This window comes from Periplaneta americana, chromosome 12, assembly GCF_040183065.1.
Source record: "Periplaneta americana isolate PAMFEO1 chromosome 12, P.americana_PAMFEO1_priV1, whole genome shotgun sequence".
NCBI lineage: Eukaryota > Metazoa > Arthropoda > Insecta > Blattodea > Blattidae > Periplaneta > Periplaneta americana.
The window spans coordinates 152,196,627-152,217,159 of record NC_091128.1 but is presented as its reverse complement, the minus strand read 5'-3'; the positions used below and the strand labels follow the sequence as shown (position 1 = coordinate 152,217,159).

The 20,533-nt window shown below is 36.0% G+C and overlaps 1 protein-coding gene and 1 non-coding gene across 2 annotated transcripts; one reads left to right on the top strand and one right to left on the bottom strand.

Moving 5' to 3' along the window:
* Positions 1–2,002: 2,002 nt before the first annotated feature.
* Positions 2,003–9,818, top strand: LOC138711025 (peroxiredoxin-6-like). The gene is made up of 5 exons (XM_069842313.1): positions 2,003–2,162; positions 3,004–3,160; positions 5,663–5,880; positions 8,378–8,453; positions 9,529–9,818. The coding sequence occupies exons 1-5, from the start codon at positions 2,080–2,082 to the stop codon at positions 9,655–9,657; spliced, it is 663 nt and encodes a 220-aa protein (XP_069698414.1). The 5' UTR covers positions 2,003–2,079; the 3' UTR covers positions 9,658–9,818.
* Positions 9,819–10,728: 910 nt separating this feature from the next.
* On the bottom strand, positions 10,729–10,801 carry TRNAT-CGU (transfer RNA threonine (anticodon CGU)). The gene has a single exon. It is a non-coding gene; the product is annotated as a tRNA-Thr (tRNA).
* Between the last annotated feature and the right edge of the window lie 9,732 nt (positions 10,802–20,533).

The window sequence follows — 20,533 nt, the reverse complement described above, 5'->3', positions numbered from 1 at the left end:
TGATTTTACAGTACGTAAGGTACTCTTTTGTAGAGTAGGTACATAATTATTTCAACATAAGTTACGAGTACGAAGGACGAAACTGGTAAAATAGTCTATAGTGCGATAATATGCACAAAAGAACTGAAGCCTGTATCGAAATTAACGGCCATCATTTTAAAAAATGTGTTTAAATATTCATATTATGATTATTTTTCAATTTAACTTCATTCTCTATAGCTAACGTGTTGCAGACAGTATAATATATACTGCATAATGAATAACCTATGTCCGCATGGACAGCTTAGTTCGTGAGTAAAAACACTTATTGTTAATACTGTACTGTATCTTGCTTAAACAAAAACCTAAGGAAAATTATTAAACTCAAAAGCGTGATATTTTCTAGTTTACGTAAATGAATTAACTACTTTTCTTCCCTCCTATACCTAGTAAAGTGATTTGTTTGTATATTACGCCAGTATCATCGAACTCCAGTCGTGGAAGGGAGTAGCGAACTGTGTTTTCGTTTCTCAACCTTTGATTCAAAGGTACAGGCAGGTTAATATTAGAAATGTTAATAAAAATAAAATGATGTCCCTGTATTTCCTAACCTGACATTAAATGGACACATGGTGGAACTCAATGTGGGGTCAGCACAAGCATGACTCTAGCTACCGTTGTGGCTCAGTCGGCTGAGGCGATTCTACCGATCCGGAGTTACGTTCGGGCGTGAGTTCGAATCCCACTTGGGCTGATTACCTGGTTGGATTTTTTCCGAGGTTTTCCCAACTGTAAGGCGTATGTCAGGTAATCTATGGCGAATTATCGGCCTCATCTCGCCAAATACCATCTCGCTATCGCTAGGGTTACCATGAGAAGAAATTCTATAGGAGGACATGGAATCTAAAATAAGAGGACATTGCTGAAAAAGGAGGACTTTTTAAAAATTGGTATTAGCAAAATTAAAGATAAAAACAATGGCTCATCTTAATTTTCTCACTAGTTGCTGGATCAGTATTACATCTGTACCCTACTTATCGGTGGAGTCCACTTTGTACACAAGAGCCTGAAGGGACCAACTTATATCTTGTAATAAATAACTATGGAACTGTTCACAGGACATATCCTTGAAATTATATTTCACCATGATGATACCTCTGACTGTCTCGTTAGCATGCGATTTCGTTCTTTTGTCCATTGAGCAGATATTAGGGAAAATATTCTCTCAACACTTCCATTGTAACTTGGGATAAATAAATAGAATTGACAATACATATTTTTAAGAGTTCTGAGAAAGTTTCAGTGCTCGCAGAACTATTGGAATTGAAGAATTTGCACCATTGTTTATCTAAACTTAAATCTTTGTCCAAATTAACTTGATTGGCATATCTTTGTACATTACAGAATAAAATTGATAAAACAGCTTAGAATCATGAATAGTGACATTTTTAGAGCGTAACAATTCAATGCATGTCAATAGGTCATCATATTTTATATTTTTTATGTGCTCCAGCTTCAACCATTGAAAGCAGTTAAATTCTTTCATAGGTTTTCACCATTTGATTAGATATTCTATGCATAATATCGCACATTATTCAATATTCATATTAATTCTAGTTGAAATGCGAAATGCCGGACTTTCCAATTTTTTTTTAATGTCTGCCGGACAGGATAAAATTATTAAAAAAGGGGATATGTCCTCCTTTTGCCGGACGAATGGTAACCCTAGCTATCATCTACCCCATCGACGCTAAATAACCGCACAGTTGATGCAGCGTCGTTAAATAACCAACTAAAGAGCATGATTCTGCAGCTAACACAATACAGGGCATATCGCATTAACCAGGAACAAAAATGTCTTGAGCGGGATTCGAAAGAAACATCTACTTGTTAAAAAGATGCACTGTATCATCGTCTGTTGATAACACCGTGCGGTATTTCATCAACGTGTTACAAAATAGCCAACGTAATCTCCTGGAACTGGACTAGTCTGAGGTACAGTGATAAACATGACTAGCAAGAGTTAGCGGTTGCTATATAAAGCGAGCGCCGCGCAGATACGGGCATCAGTGATCTCAGCGAACACGGAGAAACAGCAAGATGAGGCTCGGCGCTACCATTCCCAACTTCTCGGCCAACACCACCAAGGGACCCATCAAGTTCTACGAGTGGCAGGGAGACTCGTGAGTATAAAAGCCAGTCTTAACGCTCGTTATTAAAACACAAACCACTATTTTTTTTTAATAAAAGCTGTAATTAATCATCGTGTCTGTTTAGCTCAGTTGACTAACGCGTGTTGTTTTGAAATTTTGAAATCCTATAAACCCAACTTCGCAGGTTCAAGTCTCCTCACCTCCCAAAAGGTAAATTATTACAAATTAAAAAAAAAACATATTAGATATGGATGCAATGCACAAATTACGACGTAGCAGATAGAGAAAAGAGAAGGAGATTGAGTAGGTGTATATTTAAGAAATGTAATAAAGAAGTAGAGGTAGTGACATCTAGTAACTAATATATTAACTTCTTGAGTAATAGTTCAATGGAAAAGTATACGTGTATGCCCGGGTACTAGGAAAATACTAATGAACTGTGAGATAAAGTTCAAACTGTGAGGTAGTCTTTATCTCACTAGTGGAATAAAGTAATGTTGAATAAAAGTCTACTTTACAAACGCAAAAGTATTTAGTAAAGGCATGTTTTTCGTTGTGGTCATGGATAAAGACTGTTTTTACTTCTGATGTACAAAAAAATACTTTATTATTTTTCCAGTGTAAGTCTAATTATAAATTCAGCTGAATGGGTTCGATTCTCTGCAGGGAAATTTAAGCACATATTTTCCTCTAACAGTGATCTCTTATCTTGTGTTTCTTCCATATCGCCTTAGCGGTGGTCTTGGTCATTTACTTATGAATGTCTAATGTGGTTCATAATTCTCACACGAGGACGGATGGAGAGGGCTATGAGGCAGTTTATCACTTTAAATTCTTAATTTTACACTGATTATTTCAACTAACGTTGCAGTTGGTGCGTGATATTCTCGCACCCCGCGGACTTCACCCCCGTGTGCACCACGGAGCTGGGCCGCATCGCCGTGCACGACCATGAATTCAAGAAGCGAGGAGTCAAGGTCCTGGCACATTCCTGCGACAAGCTGAAGTCCCACAGCGACTGGGTCGCGGTGAGTCATTGCAATGCCATACACGAGTTCAGGTGCTTCTAGCTGGGTAATTAAATCAACAGGCATGAATGAAAGAGAGAAATTTTCTGCATGTGAGAAATATTTTGATTGTACATTCAGGCTCGGACGTAGAGACCCGGGGCTCCTAGACAGTTAATAGAGTAGGACCTCCTTTTTGCCAATTTACAAAAAACAAATTTTACTTTTTATTTTTTATTTATTTAACATACTTCTATTTTAGAAAATAGAATGGCAAACTTGTCGAATTCATAGTCGTCACTTATAAAATGAGGAAACACTTAAGTAATGAGCGTTTCCTTAGCACTTATTTCAGATCGTATTGCAGAGACGCTACTCATTCATATGCCCTGAGCATTCCCTTGACATCGAAAGAAATATGGCAACATGGCTAGACGTGAGCGCTTTCCTACATTCAATTGTTTTCCAGGGCCTTCAAATTGTTAAATCGGCATTATTGTCATACACAAATACAGAAGTAAATATTATAGAGCTACAAATTATACAAGATGACCAGAAAGCATTTTACAGAAAAGAAAGAAGTGAGCTAAGATAACTAGTTATGAAATATGGAGATATCGTCGAAAGTAAAAAAAAAAAAATTGATAACTGTTCTCTCCAAAAGAAGAAATTGACATGGAATAAAATTGCAGTTGAGTTTAATGCAAACTCCGAAAATATTCCTGTAAGTAAATAATTTTAATTTATTTTTCAGTTATTTTTATGCTAAACAAAGTGGAAGTGATATAATTACGCAAATTTTAACAGCTTATTCCTTGGGTAGAATACAAACAAAATGCAAATGACACTTTGTTGGGACGTGAATACTTTTCGAAAAAAAAATGCCGCTTAAATCTACCTGAAATGCTGCTGTATCATAAAATCTCAAAGCAACCAGTACTTTCAGCAGTGGCGAAATCGGTAAGCCTCATGGTTGTATTGTGAATTGAAATGAGAGACACCAGAATATTCACAACGGTGTTATTGTCGAAACGGTATCTCCTTTTAAATTGTTGATCATTATACATCTCTAAAGGGTTTTCCATATCTCTGATATATATTTTGCTTGCCGAAACTCATTTTCATTTTAATTACAGAACTCAATAAATTAAATTAAATCATAATCATCATCTATTGTATACCGAATCAGCTGATTACAATGCATATGAGGAAACACTTGAGTAAGCTGACAAGCTATCTTATTTGAATAAGTGTTCACTTCAGTGGGATTTATGAATTGGAAATTAATATAAACAACTGCTTAAGTGTTTCCTTACGATAAGTGTTGACCATGAATTCGGCCCTTAGAAATTAAATAGCTCGACGTCCATGGCATTAATTAAATATAATATAAACTTAAAAATACCGAAATATTGGTATTAACATTTTTACTAATATTTCGAGCTCTATTCAACAAACACTACGCTTTCACTTGTTGTAATACAGTCTAAGTTGGCCTCTCGTATTCAAGTAACGCATATGACTCCACAAACCGTAAAGGCTGGTTCACAATAAACCGGGAACGAGAAACAGAATGAAAACGAGAAGCAGAGGACGTGAATATGAAAATTTTTGATTCACAATAAACCGAGAACGTAGACGACTATGCATATCGATATGCATGTCAACAACGATATGTAAAGTCTATATTACGCATTCTGATGTTATTTGTGTATAATTGACCAATGGCGTTCTATCATGAGTACAAGGCAGCCATCATAAACACAGGTTAACCAACTTCGAAATTTCAACTGAAACATTTCATTAGGTACGGTACTATAAATATGCCCATGCATCTTTATTATCACAACCTATTTTAAGTCTACCATAACGTAAAATAATTAGAGAAGAAACATTTGTAATAGAACAAAAATGAACACAACAGTAGTTATTGAATTGAAGCATGAATATGCAGTGTGTCATACAACCAATACAGTAATAAAATATGATTCACTTATGATCGGTGTTCCAAGATGCAGCTATTGAAAGCCACGTATTCTCCTTCATTTTCTCATCTTTATACGAGGCGCGCCGCTTATCATAAACGTGAGGATTTTCCTCAACACTCAATATTAGAATCTCATCAAATAAAACTTGCTCCATGATGCACAGCACAGAACAAAATAATGCATAGGTTATGTCACGGTCTTCTTGCTATTAAATATACGACGACAAAATAGCTTTTAGATGGCAATAGAATGAATCTAGTGGGCTGTGATCGGAAGCGTGAACGCCAAAGTTGAAACTTCGCCAACTCTCCGTTCCCGATCCCCGGCTCCGGCAAGCTTTTCGTTAATTGTGAATGCTTACATTTAAATGTACACATTTTAACAATTTTACCGTTTTCGTTTCCGTTCCGATTCTAGTTTCCGGTTTATTGTGAACCAGCCTTACCTAAAGTAGATGAATAAGCACTGAAGACAAATCACTGTTAACTCCATAGGCCTATATTTGAAATAATAATTTTATTTTCGATATCTCCAGGACATCAAGTCGTACTGCCTGGACATCAAAGGGGATTTTCCTTACCCCATCATCGCGGACGAGACCCGGGAGCTGGCAGTGAGGCTGGACATGATTGACGAGGACAACAAGGACAACGAGGAGGAAGCCATGACGGTGCGCGCCCTGTACGTCATCAGCCCCGACCACAAGCTCAGACTGTCCATGCAGTACCCGGCCTCCACGGGCAGGAACGTCGAGTGAGTATATCCAACACTGACATCCTACCATACTGTTGTCTACAAGTGTTATAATTTACTATTGAAACTCAGGTTCATAGGCTCCAACCCTACCTAATTTAGCGTTAGTTAGGAGGCCGGAGGGAGAAAAGACCTTTGGGGAGGCCGAGACGTAAATGGGAAGATAATATTAAAATGGATTTGAGGGAGATGGGATATGATGATAGAGACTGGATTAATCTTGCTCAGGATAGGGACCAATGGCGGGCTTATGTGAGGGCGGCAATGAACCCCGCGTTCCTTGAAAGCAAGTAAGTAAGTAGTAAGTAAATAATTATAATACTCGGAATAATAATAATAATAATAATAATAATAATAATAATAATAATAATAATAATAATAATAATAGTCTAATAATGAAAAACTTTTCGAAAATTCACAGTGAGCACTGCTTTACACTACCGCCACACAAACAATTTTGCGCCTTACGATTAAACGCGGATACAATACACTTAGAATGAAAATTTTTGGATATACGACTATAAACTGGCAATTTCCTTCAGATAAGTTCGATTTATTATTTAACACAATTTACAATCCCCTACAAAAAATATATATAATAATAACTGGACGGAGTTACGCAATAAGAGCCCAAGCGCCAAAAACCTGTTTCGAGATATTGGCCATTGAAATAAATGTTTTTTTTTTATATATATAAAACATTTTATGCAAGAAGTATTATAACATTCATATTATTACAAAAAAAAAAAAACAGAAATAATACCAAAAAAGGCTAACCGATTTTTAGTAAGAGACTAGCAGTTAAATTAATATTTCAAAGAAAATAAATAAATGAATTTTATGCAATAAACGAATTTTTGCTTATAAATAGCAGCAAAATTCAGATATCGCATTCTTGATGTTTTCCGAGTTAAATTAGCCTGCCATAAACAGATTTGTGCAAATATCTCTTTTTTTTTTTTTTCAAATTGTCGGTTGGTCTATTATTGTGTAACTCCGTCCAATTATAATACTGTATACTTGATTATAATAAAATTATAATAATTAGGTTCAGACACGTAGCGTTTCAGACAAAACATTATTTTCAAGGATGTCGGACGGGAGGTGTCGCACACGTTACGTGCCTGAAGCGGCCCGGCCTATTGGATATAAACGCTTGTATAGCAAATGTGTATAATAATGTTTGTCGTGTTGGAACGATACGTGTCTGCACGGATAATATAAATTGCACTTTATTCTGCACACTATTGCTGTGGTCTATAACAGTGATGTCAAAGCAAGCGCATTTTTCTGACCTTGACGTCGTGCGCGGGCATTAAGCGCTAGATATGCTAGAAGGAATAAGCAGCCTGTTGGATTAAGAAAACAGTGGTGCACAAACTTCAAACGGAACGTGAAATTTTATGTCGTTATTTTTATATGGCTTCTTTCTGTTTGTTATTTTCTATGTTGTCTGTAAAATAAAAGTACTGACACACCTGCGGTTGTGTTTTAAACGTTAATAACATAATAAAGAACAAATAAGGAATATTCACACAAAGTCCATAATAACTACAACTATACTGTACTAAGTGAATTAAACACATCATTCATAAAGAAAGTGTTATCCCAAAGAAAGACATTGAATATGACATGATAATTTGAAATTGATATTGATGGTATTTTTAGCCTTATAAAAGTAATCAAAACAATATTATAGTACAAAGCAAAGTTGCCTAGGTATATGTTTTAACTGTAACTAATATTACATAATAAAACTCTTATCGCATTATGCTTTTAGGTGATATTGATGCGCAACTTTCTGTTATCAGAATATTAAATTTTCTCGAAATCTGCTGAAGCTATAGACACATATCTTTTGTTTGTGATGTAACAGTATTTGCTTTGTTAATTCATTTCCTTACACACATTTTCCATGCGAATATTTTCAAACATTTTAATACACCATCTTCAGTAATACGTATTTACGATATATTAGATTTACGAAAACATTGTTTTAGTACCTTTAAGGCTACTAAATAAACATATCTGAAAAATTCACTTTTCTGTAAAAAAAAAAAGTTGAGAAAATATTCCTTTTGAATAAAAAAGCAAATTTGTGAAAAATGAGCATTAAAATTAAAACTTACATTCTTATAATGCACTTATACTTCTCGGACAAATCTAAAAATTAACACGCATACAGTTTTAATAAGTTCTCTTCCCTTTATCCATTGAATCAGTGCTGGCCATCCCTGTATATAGCTCGACCAAGCGGCATATACTACCTCTCTCGTCTGTCTCTTTCCTTTCCGCTGCAAAGCGCTCAGGCTCTCCTGGGCTCTAAAGCGCGCGCTTGCTCTTATGGGCATCAGTTGACATCACTGGTCTATAATGTAACATCAAATTCCTTCACGAAGTAGCAAGCTGAATGCAGCGATGCAGCGTGGTGGTACAGCGAAATGTTGCTCACCAGGTAGTATGAAATTTTAAAAATGTGTTGTTTATCCAATTACAGTGAGATTCTTCGCGTGATCGACTCCCTGCAGCTCACAGACAGGCTGAAGGTCGTGGCTACTCCAGCCAACTGGACAGTGAGTATCTCTTATGTTTCCGAATAAGTCACGAACATAGGCCTAGATTAAAAATCAAATTAACGTCTTATCTGTACAGTAAAATCTACATTTCACAAGTTTTGATGGAGAAATCGTTGCAATAAGTGAAAGTCTCAGGAATCTTCTATGCCACCTCAATAAATTTAAGAATGCCCTTATATTGACAGACTCCAAAGCAGCTATTCTATCAATAGTCTCTAAACACACACCTTCATCTCAAACAGCAGAAATAATTAAAATGCTCTCTCAATTAATATCACTCAATAAAAGAATTGTATTCCAATGGACACCATCCCATTGTGGAATCCTGGGAAACGAGAATGTGGATGCTTTAGCAAAGAAGGGCAGCACTGCTACTTAGAGACCTGTTTCTAAATCTACATATTACTTTGTGAAAAGATTTATTAAATCTACATACCTACTTAGACTTCAACAGACAAAATTTGATAACACAATCACAAGGGAAAAAGTGGAAATCTCTGCATCATAATCCACAGTTAATTCCCAATTTACCACGAAAATCGTCTGTAGCTGCATTTAGATTGGCAACAGGCCATGATTGTTTGGCCAAACACCTGCATAGAATTGGAATATATCAGTCCCATAACTGCCTATTGTGCAACTCAAACCAAGAAATGGATTCGGAACACCTCAAAATCTGTGCTTCAGTGGCTGACCATGATAATATCTTTGAAAAATATTGGAGTGCAAGAGGTCAAATGTCTTTATTGTCAAACGCCTGGCATTAGAAAACAACAAAAACAACGTATTGAGTTGTGTCGACCTGGTTGGCGAGTTGGTATAGCGCTGGCCTTCTATGCCCAAGGTTGCGGGTTCGATCCCGGGCCAGGTCGATGGCATTTAAGTGTGCTTAAATGCGACAGGCTAATTAATGTCAGTAGATTTACTGGCATGTAAAAGAACTCCTACGGGACAAAATTCCGGCACATCCGGCGACGCTGATATAACCACTGCAGTTGCGAGCGTCGTTAAATAAAACATAACTTTAACTTTACTGAGTTGTACTTGTGTCTAATGAGTCCTCTGTCCGCAGCCTGGTACGAAGGTGATGGTCGTCCCTCATGTGAAGGACGAGGAACTGCCCAAACTGTTTCCCAATGGCGTGGAGAAAGTGAAGATGCCTTCAGGGATCTCGTACGTGAGGACCACAACAGACTATTAACGACATGACTGAGTTAAATATTTATATTCTGTTACTCAATTTAAGTGCATAGCCCAAATAATATGCACATCAGAATCAGTTTCATTATTCATCAGTTTACCATTTATATGACATAACTTGTATTAATAAATGTACTCTAATAAAATTTCTTAACAAACTTAGATTTTTTGTATGAGATTTTAAATCCCAACTAAACGATCTTTCCTCATCATTGTTTTATTGTAAATCGCATTTATTCACCTTTCTACACTACCATCACTATTTTGCGTACAGTACCCCCAGGGAGGGAATGATGAGATGAGACGAAGTGACGTAAAGTGAAATGAAATAGAGGTAATTGCAGGTAGATTTCTTCTTCTTCGGCCTCTCGACCTGTTACGGTCTCTCGCTAGCGTGTAAGTACCTTACCAGTGATAGGAAAGAATAAAGACGGGATCTGGTACAAATAAATGGGTAAGATAGAAGATCGGTTAATGTTCATCATGCTAACCAGTACAATTGGTGATTAGCCCATTTCATTAGTTCATCACACGTTACTCTATGACTACTAACAGCTGCATCACATGAAGATTGGTACTGGACGTTAAGCCCACATTTAGTTTGGTCCTTTAAGCCTTTAATATATAAGAAATTAAAGGGTCTCCTACCAGTTAATACGAGAGTAATTTTGTAGGTTTTCAGTCTCAAAAGATAGTCACATCAAGACTTTAGACAAAGAATTCACAACGTTTGAAACTACACATAAGAAAATATCAAAACGAATTCAATGCTGGATAAAAATCAGATGTCAGCTAATCACCAATCTGATACACAATAGATTTATTAAACGAGTCATATAGTCCACGCATATTTTCATAATAATTATAACACTGAAAAACAATGCTTTGAGCACGGACAATCTGCTACAACCACAAATAAAAATCATTCTGAGCGTGAAGGGATATTGTGAGTACATTGGAACAACGAGGACCTAATAAGCTAATTTCAAAAGAGAGCCTGTTTATGCTCAGCTTTATTACGAGGAACTCGAACGAGTTTAAGTTATAATGGTTATTAAAGGAGAAAAATTCGCTCCGGCGCCGGGTATCGAACCCGGGTTCTTGGTTCTACGTACCAAGTGCTCTAACCACTGAGCTACGCCGAAGTTCATTCCACAACACAGATTCGAATCCCTCTGCTCTAGTGTTTTTCCCTTTGTGGCCTGACTCCAAGTTCGACATAAATGTTGACTAAGTCAACTGCCATTATACTTACAAGAAGCCACTCAAACTCAACTGAGTGATTTGGTGGCCGGATTCTACACTATTATGCACTGTTTGACGAAAAATTTACGTAAAGATTAATTTTTTGGTACTACAGAATGTATCTGTTATGATAACAATGGTTATTAAGGGAGAAAAATTCGCTCCGGCGCCGGGAATCAAACCCGGGTCCTTGGTTCTGTGTACCAAGTGCTCTAACCACTAAGCTACGCCGAAGTTCAATCCACAGCACCGGATCGAATCCCTCTCCTCAATGTTTTTCCCTTTGTGGCCTGACTCCAGTGCTGTGGACTGAACTTCGGCCTCGTCTCGCCAAATACCATCTCGCTATCACAAATTCTATCGACGTTAAATAGTCTAGTAGTTTATATGTACATTAATTCATTCGTAGTGTTCTGCAGGTATTTCACTGTAAACCAGCAATCTACAATCTTTCATATTTTCCGCCTTCCCCTTAGTCTCTGCGTGCAATCCATGTATCTTAATGTAATCTATCATCTGATATCTTCTTCTGCCCCGAACTTTCCTCCCATTCACCATTCCTTCCAGTGCATCCTTCAGTAGACAGCTTCTTCTTAGCCAGTGACCAAAGTCGTTAAAATAGCCAACTATAAGTAGGCCTATATATATATATATATATATATATATATATATATATATATATATATCATCATCATCATCCTTCACGAATTAGGCCTCTGTAGACCTGTTTCGGCCCCATCTAGCAGTCTTCTTAAAGGTCTTCCTGGTCGACGATGTCCTCTAGGTTTATATTGCATCATAATTTTTGGGATTCTTGAATTTTCCATTCTTCTTACATGATCTAGCCAATTGAATTTGTATCTGCTGATTTTTTCTTCTACTGCCTCTACTTCTAATTGTTCTAAAATTTCTTCATTCCTTTTTCGGTCTAAAAGAGTATATCCTGCTGTCCTCCTCAAAAATTTCATTTCCGTTGCTTTGATTCTGTTCGTGTCTTTTTTCTTTAATGACCAAATCTCGCTTCCGTATAAAAGGGTGGGTAATGCTAATGTATTATATATTTTTATTCTTGTAGATTTTTGTACTAATTTAGCTTTTAATGCATTGTTTATTATTCCTAGAATTTGTGTAAATTTGGTAATTTTCTTGTTCACATCTTTTTCATTTTGATAAGATATTTCACAACCCAGATAATTGAAATTTTGCACTTGTTCGAGGCATTGGTTATTGTGTATTATCTTACTTCTGACTGGGTCTTGTCCTAAAAATGCCATTACTTTTGATTTTTGTGCTGAAATTTCCATCCCAAAATCTTTTAATATTTTATTTAATGTATACAATCCTCTTTGTAAATTATCCTCTGAATTGGAAATTATGACTTGATCATCGGCATAGAGTAAGGTATTTAATGTTAGAGCACTGGTTATTTTGATTCCTGATGTGTAGATTTGGTTCCATTTTAAAATAATTTCGTTTATATAAATATTAAATAAAGTTGGTGATAGTGGACAACCTTGTCGAACTCCATTATTAACTAATTTTCTTTCGGATATACAGTTATTTATTTTGACACTTATTTTGCTGTCTGTGTAGATTTCTATTATATTTTGCAATAGCAAATTTGGAATATTTTTTTCTTGTAATATGTCGAATAAAAGGCCACTTCGGACTTTATCAAAAGCCTTCACAAAATCAATAAAAGCCATATGGGTTTCTAAATTAAATTCTCTTCTTTTTTCTAACAATAGTTTCATACTAAATAATGGATCTACACATGATCTTCCTTTTCTAAAGCCATTTTGACACTCCAGAAGGAAAGTTTCAGCATGTTTTTTTTTTAATTTTTCATTTAAAATCCTACTAAATATCTTATAACATGTGTTGAGGATACTAATCCCTCTATAGTTTTCAACATTCTGTTTATCTCCTGTTTTATATATGGGAATAATTACACTATTATAAACATAAAAGGGCGATAGCTAACAGACAAATTAGAAAACGACACAGGCAATCATGGAAAGAGTTTATATCTTTTTTAGAAACTGACATTTATAAAATGAAACCCAATATATATATATATATATATATATATATATATATATTGTATTCCAATGGATACCATCCCATTGTGGAATCCTGGGAAACGAGAATGCGGATGCTTTAGCAAAGAAGGGCAGCACTGCTACTTACAGACCTGTTACTAAATCTACGTATTACTCTGTGAAGAGATTTATTAAATCTACATACTTAGACTTCAACAAACAAAATTTGATAACACAATCCCAAGGGAAAAAATGGAACTCCCTGCATCAAAATCCACAGTTAATTCCCGATTTACCACGAAAATCGTCTGTAGCTGCATTTAGATTGGCAACAGGCCATGATTGTTTGGCCAAACACCTGCACAGAATTGGAATATATCAGTCTCCTAACTGCCCATTGTGCAACTCAAACCAAGAAATGGATTCGGTACACCTCAAAATCTGTGCTTCAGTGGCTGGTCATGATAATATCTTTGAAAAATATTGCAGTGCAAAAGGTCAAATGACTTTATTGTCAAACGCCTGGCATTAGAAAACAACAACAACATATATATATATATATATATATATATATATATATATATATTAGTAGTATTTATTTATTTAACCTGGTAGAGATAAGGCCGTCAAGCCTTCTCTGCCCCTCTACCAGGAGATTCCAACTATAATATGAATAATAAAATTACAATCAGTATTAAATGTATAATTATAATTACAAATAAAATTACAATTAGTATTAAATTTACAATTACAATTACAATAAAAATCAAAGTACGAAAAGAGTACCTGACTACTGAAAGCTAGATAATTTATCATAGAAAAACAAAGAATATTTTATATTTACTGAACTACAAATTAAACATAGAATAACAAAATTGTATTGTGATGAAATTACTGGATATTGAATTATTTTGTGATAGATTAAGGAAACTACAAGAAATCAATTACTGACCAAGTGCCTAGTAAGTCTACATTTGAATTCAATTTTATTTCGACAGTTCCTGTTGCTAACAGGTAGCGAATTCCTGAGTGAGGGCTATTGTGAAAGAGGATGAGTATGAGGAGGTGCGATGGGATGTTATTGTTAATGTTGTTTCATGACGAGAGCGTGTGTTCAGATTATGGTGGGAAGAAAGGTAAGTGAAGCGAGACGACAGGTACGAAGGAATAGAAGAGTTCAAGATTTCGAAGAGAAAGAGAAGTGAATGTAAATTTCTTTTCTTATCTAGTTTAAGCCAACCTATTGCTTCCAGGGATGGGGTAATATGATCATATTTACGAACATTGCTTACAAAACGTACACACAAATTATATCTAGTTACCGCTAAAGAAAATTACCTCGGAACCATCCCTCGTGCATTTCCGAGATTAAAAATACATCCGCATGGACTCCATTCTTGTCACCATTTCCCCCTGACTGTAAAAAATTATGGTTTATTTAACGACGTTCGCAACTGTCGAGGTTATATCAGTATCGCCGGTGTGCTGGAATTTTGTCCCGCAGGAGTTCTTTTACATGCCAGTAAATCTACTGACATGAGCCTGTAGCATTTAAACACACTTAAATGCCATCCACCTGGGCCGAGATCGAACCCGCAACCTCGAGCACAGAAGGTCAGCGCTATACCGACTACGGTACCCAGGCCAACCCCCGACTGTATGCTTAATGGATTAATTATTAATGGTTCTAAATGCAAGAGTTCCTCCTCTTCTTCCCCCGTATGTAGGCCTACAGATACTGAAATAAAATGTGGAGTTCCTTATTGTACAGGGACATCATTTTATTTTTACTTCAATTTTTATTGTACTTGAGTTTTTTAATGTACTTCACTTCACTCTCTCTACTAGTAAACTTCCAATCTTCCTCCACACAGAACCAAGGCCGTGTATGCAGTCAAAGTAAACAATGCTGAGTTAGTGAGTATAGTACGTTTCAGAAATACGTTCGCGTTTTCCAGTGACGAAAGAGCTTTCAATATTGAATCATATTTTTGCACAGGTACTGTCGTCCGTTTGCCTAAGTCGCATCCCGGTTTCCCCCACCTCCTTCTGTTCGCCCCTCTGTAAAAGCTAGTGGCTCTTTTCTGAAAACATGAATTTCTGTTAGGAATTGGACGTCTACGTAATATTATACAACTGTTTAAAATAACTTAAATGAAAGGACCTCATTAAGTAATTAACTGTCATGTGATTTCCCCCCTTTCTACGACCCTGTGACAAAACCACTTGGACGGACAGTAGATAGCATCTCTGAGTAATTTTATCTTTTCGGATCGGGCAGAAGTGAAGATTGAATTTACAGTACGTAAGGTACTCTTTCATAGAATAGTTACAGAATTATTTCAACATGAGTTACTAGTACGAAGGACGTAACTGGTAATTGGAATTAGGTACAATAGTCTATAGCAGCGGTCATCAGCTCAGAGCACTCTGGGGCTAGCGTCTCTTACCCGCGGAGAACACACTACACTATGGTGCAATCGTAGCTGCTAGCGGGTATGCTCTCTACCTCTTCCTGCTGCACGACGGGGCACACGAGACGGCTCCACTTACCCTTTACCCATTTCAGCGAGTGCTGACACCACTAGTCTATAGTGTGATAATATGCACAAAAGAACTGAAGCTTGTATCGAAATGAGCGGCCACCATTTTCAAAAATGTGTTTAAATATCCATATTATGATTACTTTTCAATTTAACTTCGTTCTCTATATTGTACGCTAATGTACTGCAGACAGTATGATATACACTGCATAATGAATATGTCCGAATGGATAGCTCAATTCGTGAGAAAAAAACACTTATTGTTAATACTGTACTGTAATTTGATTAAACAAAAACCTAATGAAAATTATCAAACTCAAAATCGCGATATTTCCTAGTTTACGTAAATGGATGAACTACTTTCCTTCCCTCCTATACCTAGTAAAGTGATTTGTTTGTATACGCCAGTATCATCGAACTCCACTCGTGGAAGGGAGTAGCAAACGATGTTTCCGGTTCTCAACCGTTAATCCAAAAGTATAGCCAGGTTAATATTAGAAATGTTAGTAAAAATAAAATGATGTCCCTGTATAAGTTCCGCTTACAACACATTGTGCATGTGCAGTAAACAAGAGATATTTTATATATGCTATTTGTGGACAGTCTTGCGAAATTGTTGCCTATATACAGGTGAACTCCCATCAAAACTCGCTCCAAATTTTCATTCCGCATCTGTACATAGGCATTACAAGAGATTTTTCTCTGATGAAACTCGTAAAAAAAACATTCTAAATACCCAGCACAAGGAATCGGATTCCAAACCTCCTAATACGAAGTCAATACATCACACTACTCTTTTTGTCAATTTGTTTGAAGGACTGGTTGTTTCCTTCAGTAAATACCAACCTATGTTAAACGTTGCAAATTGGCTGTGTATATTTAAGCAACGATTATCGTTCAGAAACAAACACGGCTACGACTGAAAGCAAACACAACAGTGTCTCACTAGTATTTCACTCACATGTCAAAATTATTGCATCTTTCTTTTAACATGAAATATGACATCATTGAGTTCACATCAAATGCAATCGTCGACCTGGGTAGAGCAGTTGGTATAGCGCTGGGCTTCTGTGCTCGAGATTGCGTGTTCGATCCCGGCTCAGGTGGATGGCACTTAATTGTGCTTAAATGCGACAGGCTTATGTCAGTAAATTTACTGGCATGTAAAAGAACTCCTGCCGGACAAAATTCCGGCACACCGGCGACGCTGATATAACCTCGGCAGTTGCGAGCGTCGTTAAGCAAAACCATAATTTAAATTCTCAAATGCAATCATTGTTCTACACAGTTTTTGGTTGTATTCCATGTAAATAAATTAATTATTTAGTAGAAATATAGTTTAAAAGAAAAGCGAGTAAAAGTGTCCAACTTCTTCTGAAATTTAGCAACATAAAGTGAGGCATTTTTCTTTACTTATTATCTCCATTTTGATTTGTTGTCCTTACTTTTATCGAATTTATTTAGAGATTAGAGACAACTACTTTTTCTTTCAACCATATTTACCCCTCTATCCGATATTCAAAAGTCCCGGCTATGAGTGATGAAGTCCATATCTGTGGAGTAACGGTTAACGCATCTAGCCGCGAAACCAGGTGGTCCGGGTTAGATTCCCGGTAGGGGCAAGTTACCTGGTTAAGGTTTTTTCCGGGGTTTTTCCCTCAACCCAATATGAGCAAATGTTGAGTAACTTTCGGTGTTGGACCCCGGACTCATTTCACCGGCATTATCACCTTCATCTCATTCAGACGCTAAATAACCCAAGATGTTAATAAAGCGTCGTAAAAATAACCTACTAAAATAAAAAATAAAAATGAGTGATGAAGAGGCATTTAAATGTCATAGCAGAATAAAATATTACATGTCACTTATTTTTTCAAAATGTTAAACATAATATAACCACTGATGGCAGTAAAATACAGACTCTCTGCAATACACTCGAAAAAGCAGCATAATAAAAAATCTCTAATAAATGGCAAACGTTGGCCGGTTTTGTTCAGTCGTGCATGATGCGTACACGTGTACGCAAAACCGTTACAGAACTAACCTACAGAACTGCGTACACGCGTATGGCAAACCGACCTGAGGGATTTACTATGAATGTGATCCACCTGCTATTGCCTGAATAACCACATCTGGAAAACATTAATCCCTAGTCTACTTAACAAACAAGTTCACTTTCATATTACGTTAGCTGTTCTTAATTGATCACCACATTCGCCTGTGGATTACAAGTTCGTCAGGTTTAAAACTAACTGAATTTTTTATTTTAGGAGAAAAATTCGCTCCGGTGCCGGGGATCGAACCCGGGTCCTTGGTTCTACGTACCAAACGCTCTGACCACTGAGCTACGCCGAATTCAATCCACAGCACCGGATCGAATTCTCCTCCTTCGATGTTTCCACGTGGATTGAATTCGGCGTATCTCAGTGGTCAGAGCGCTTAGTACGTAGAACCAAGGACCTGGGTTCGATCCCCGGCGCCGGAGCGAATTTTTCTCCTAAAATATTAAGTGTCAATATTAGAGATAAATTCTGTAGGACAAATTAATACATCTATAATATGAATTTTTAAAGACCGATAAAAATCCTCAGAGAAATTCCTTCGGAAAGGAAGTAAGACCAGAGAGCTCAAGTCATAGATTTGCGACACATAAAAAAACTCTGACGTAAGCATAATTATCGGTTAGGTGTTTATCAACCCACTATGGGTAGCCTAATTCCCTATTGTGAAAACACATCTCTGTGGACCAACATCTCTTTTGAGGCTGAAGATTCTACACAAGACAGTGAAAGGCAATAGACGACACTCTATTTTCGGAATGCACCTGTTCGAAAACATGCTAGGAATATAGGAGATTGACTTAATCGGGAACCGAATCCCTAACTAGGGCCTATATAAAATTCTTACATTTGCTGTTTTGTCAATATTTCAGTTGTAACAACTTAGTAAAACGATGTTGTATTATATCTATTTACATTCCAAAGTATTCCTACATGGCTTCACAGCTAGAATATGGATCACGTCAAAAAATCTTAATAGTACTACAAAGTCTTAATTCATAGTCACAGTCTAGTTAAAATATATACAAAAGAGTTTTACAATATAGGCTGTTTTGTGCGAGATCGTGCGTATTTAGTTGGTTTCCGCACAAAACCAACCCGCGGAAAGTCTAAAATTCCACATTCAGTATTCCCAACCGAACTCACATAACAATTTCCCTCTTCTTACCGCTTAAGTGACATATTCATTTTACTGCTTTAGGCTTTTAACATATTATTTTTAGAGACGTTCAATATAGTAATAATTATAAATTGAAAACTTACCACTGCAATTTCACCTAAATTGCACTGTTAATTATTGTTTTTAAATATTTGCAAAAATTAAGTAAACTCTACAACTCCACTAAAGTTACTGCATTTCGTGATGCATGTAACATTAAGGAAGCCGTTTGTCTTAAGTTCGCATTTATAGACTGGGGGGGAAAAAAGACAGACGTATAACACGGCCTGCTGGATATAGTAAACACAGAAAACATTTTAAAGCAACAATGTTGAAGATAGATATTTTTGTTTCCCAAAATTGCCGTCATTGAACAGAAACCAAGATGGAGATTTCATTGCAACTAATTAGAAATTCCTCTTTCAGGTATGTAATAAACGATCTTCGCACAAAATAATGTACGATACACGAGCGGTATGTTTTCTTTCAATTCTCGGAAATTAAAAAAGCTCAACTACGTTTCGCTTTTTCAAACTTTTCCTCGAACATGAAAACTTCAACATACCGCTCTTGTAACGTATATTACTATTACAATATAGGCTACTAGTACAACACAAGAGGTTAGTACCGGTATCAATACTTAATACGAGACAGAAATATTTATGCAGCATTGTTGAATGTCATAAATTCACCTACCTACAGAATAGAAGGCGTGAGAAATTAGGTACTTCTTTAATTTGGTCCTAAATAATCTTATATTTTGGGTTTGATTTTTTTTATATCCAAAGGGAGACTTCAAAAAACTGTACTGCCATATAACTCACTTCTTTTGACGATAGACTTGCCGATGGAGTATGAAAGTCGTTTTTTGACGTGTACTTATGCTATGAACTATTGCATGAGTCACAAAGTTTTCACGATTACATAAGAAGAAGTTTATTGACGAAAAAATATACTGACAAGCAATGGGCATAATTTGCAGTTTTTTTTAAACGGTTCTACACGATTCCCTAGATTTTAAACGTACTATTACTTTATTTTTGTAGTAGAAATAGGCCCTATACTGTTACTATCTGTAGAATTTCCCCAGAATATTATTCCAAAACTCATTATCGAGTGAAAGTATGCAAAGTATATTGTTTTTAGGGTAGTGATATTTACTATCTCTTGCATAGATTTAATAGTAAAACATACTGAATTTAGTTTGAGGGTAATTTCGTTAATATGATTTTTCCAATTTAATATATTATCAATTTGTAGTCTTCTTTTAGTTCTCAGCCACTGCAACAAGCATTGTTGTTGTTTACTCAACTGTCCGAAGATAGGTTTGAACCTCATAAGTGACACCAATACGGCATCACTCATGAGGCAACTAAGCCAGTTGATAATGAGGTAGGGTGGCCAGTTTCTTTCCCTCTCCATTTCATACATCGCTGACTAGTAACATATTACACTAATCAGAGTTAAAATGCATACAAACGTAATTATTAGGTTTAATGTAATAACAACAAATAAAAATTATTATTATTATTATTATTATTATTATTATTATTATTATTATTATTATTATTATTATTATTATTATTATTATTATAGCAAAAAATAGTTTCTCTTGCTAATACCATTAGTACTCGAATTCATAATCTTCATATAGGCCTAATTAAACCAAAAGAAATTATATTACAACCAAATAAAATAACTTAAGTTGTAAGTGGTCGCATTTTGCGCTAAAGAGAGGCAAGTTCCTAACTTCTTGCCTTGAACAGTAGTGCTGTACTTGCTTTCAGTTTCAAAACAAGGCCTAAACAACGTGTTGTCGCCGCCAGTC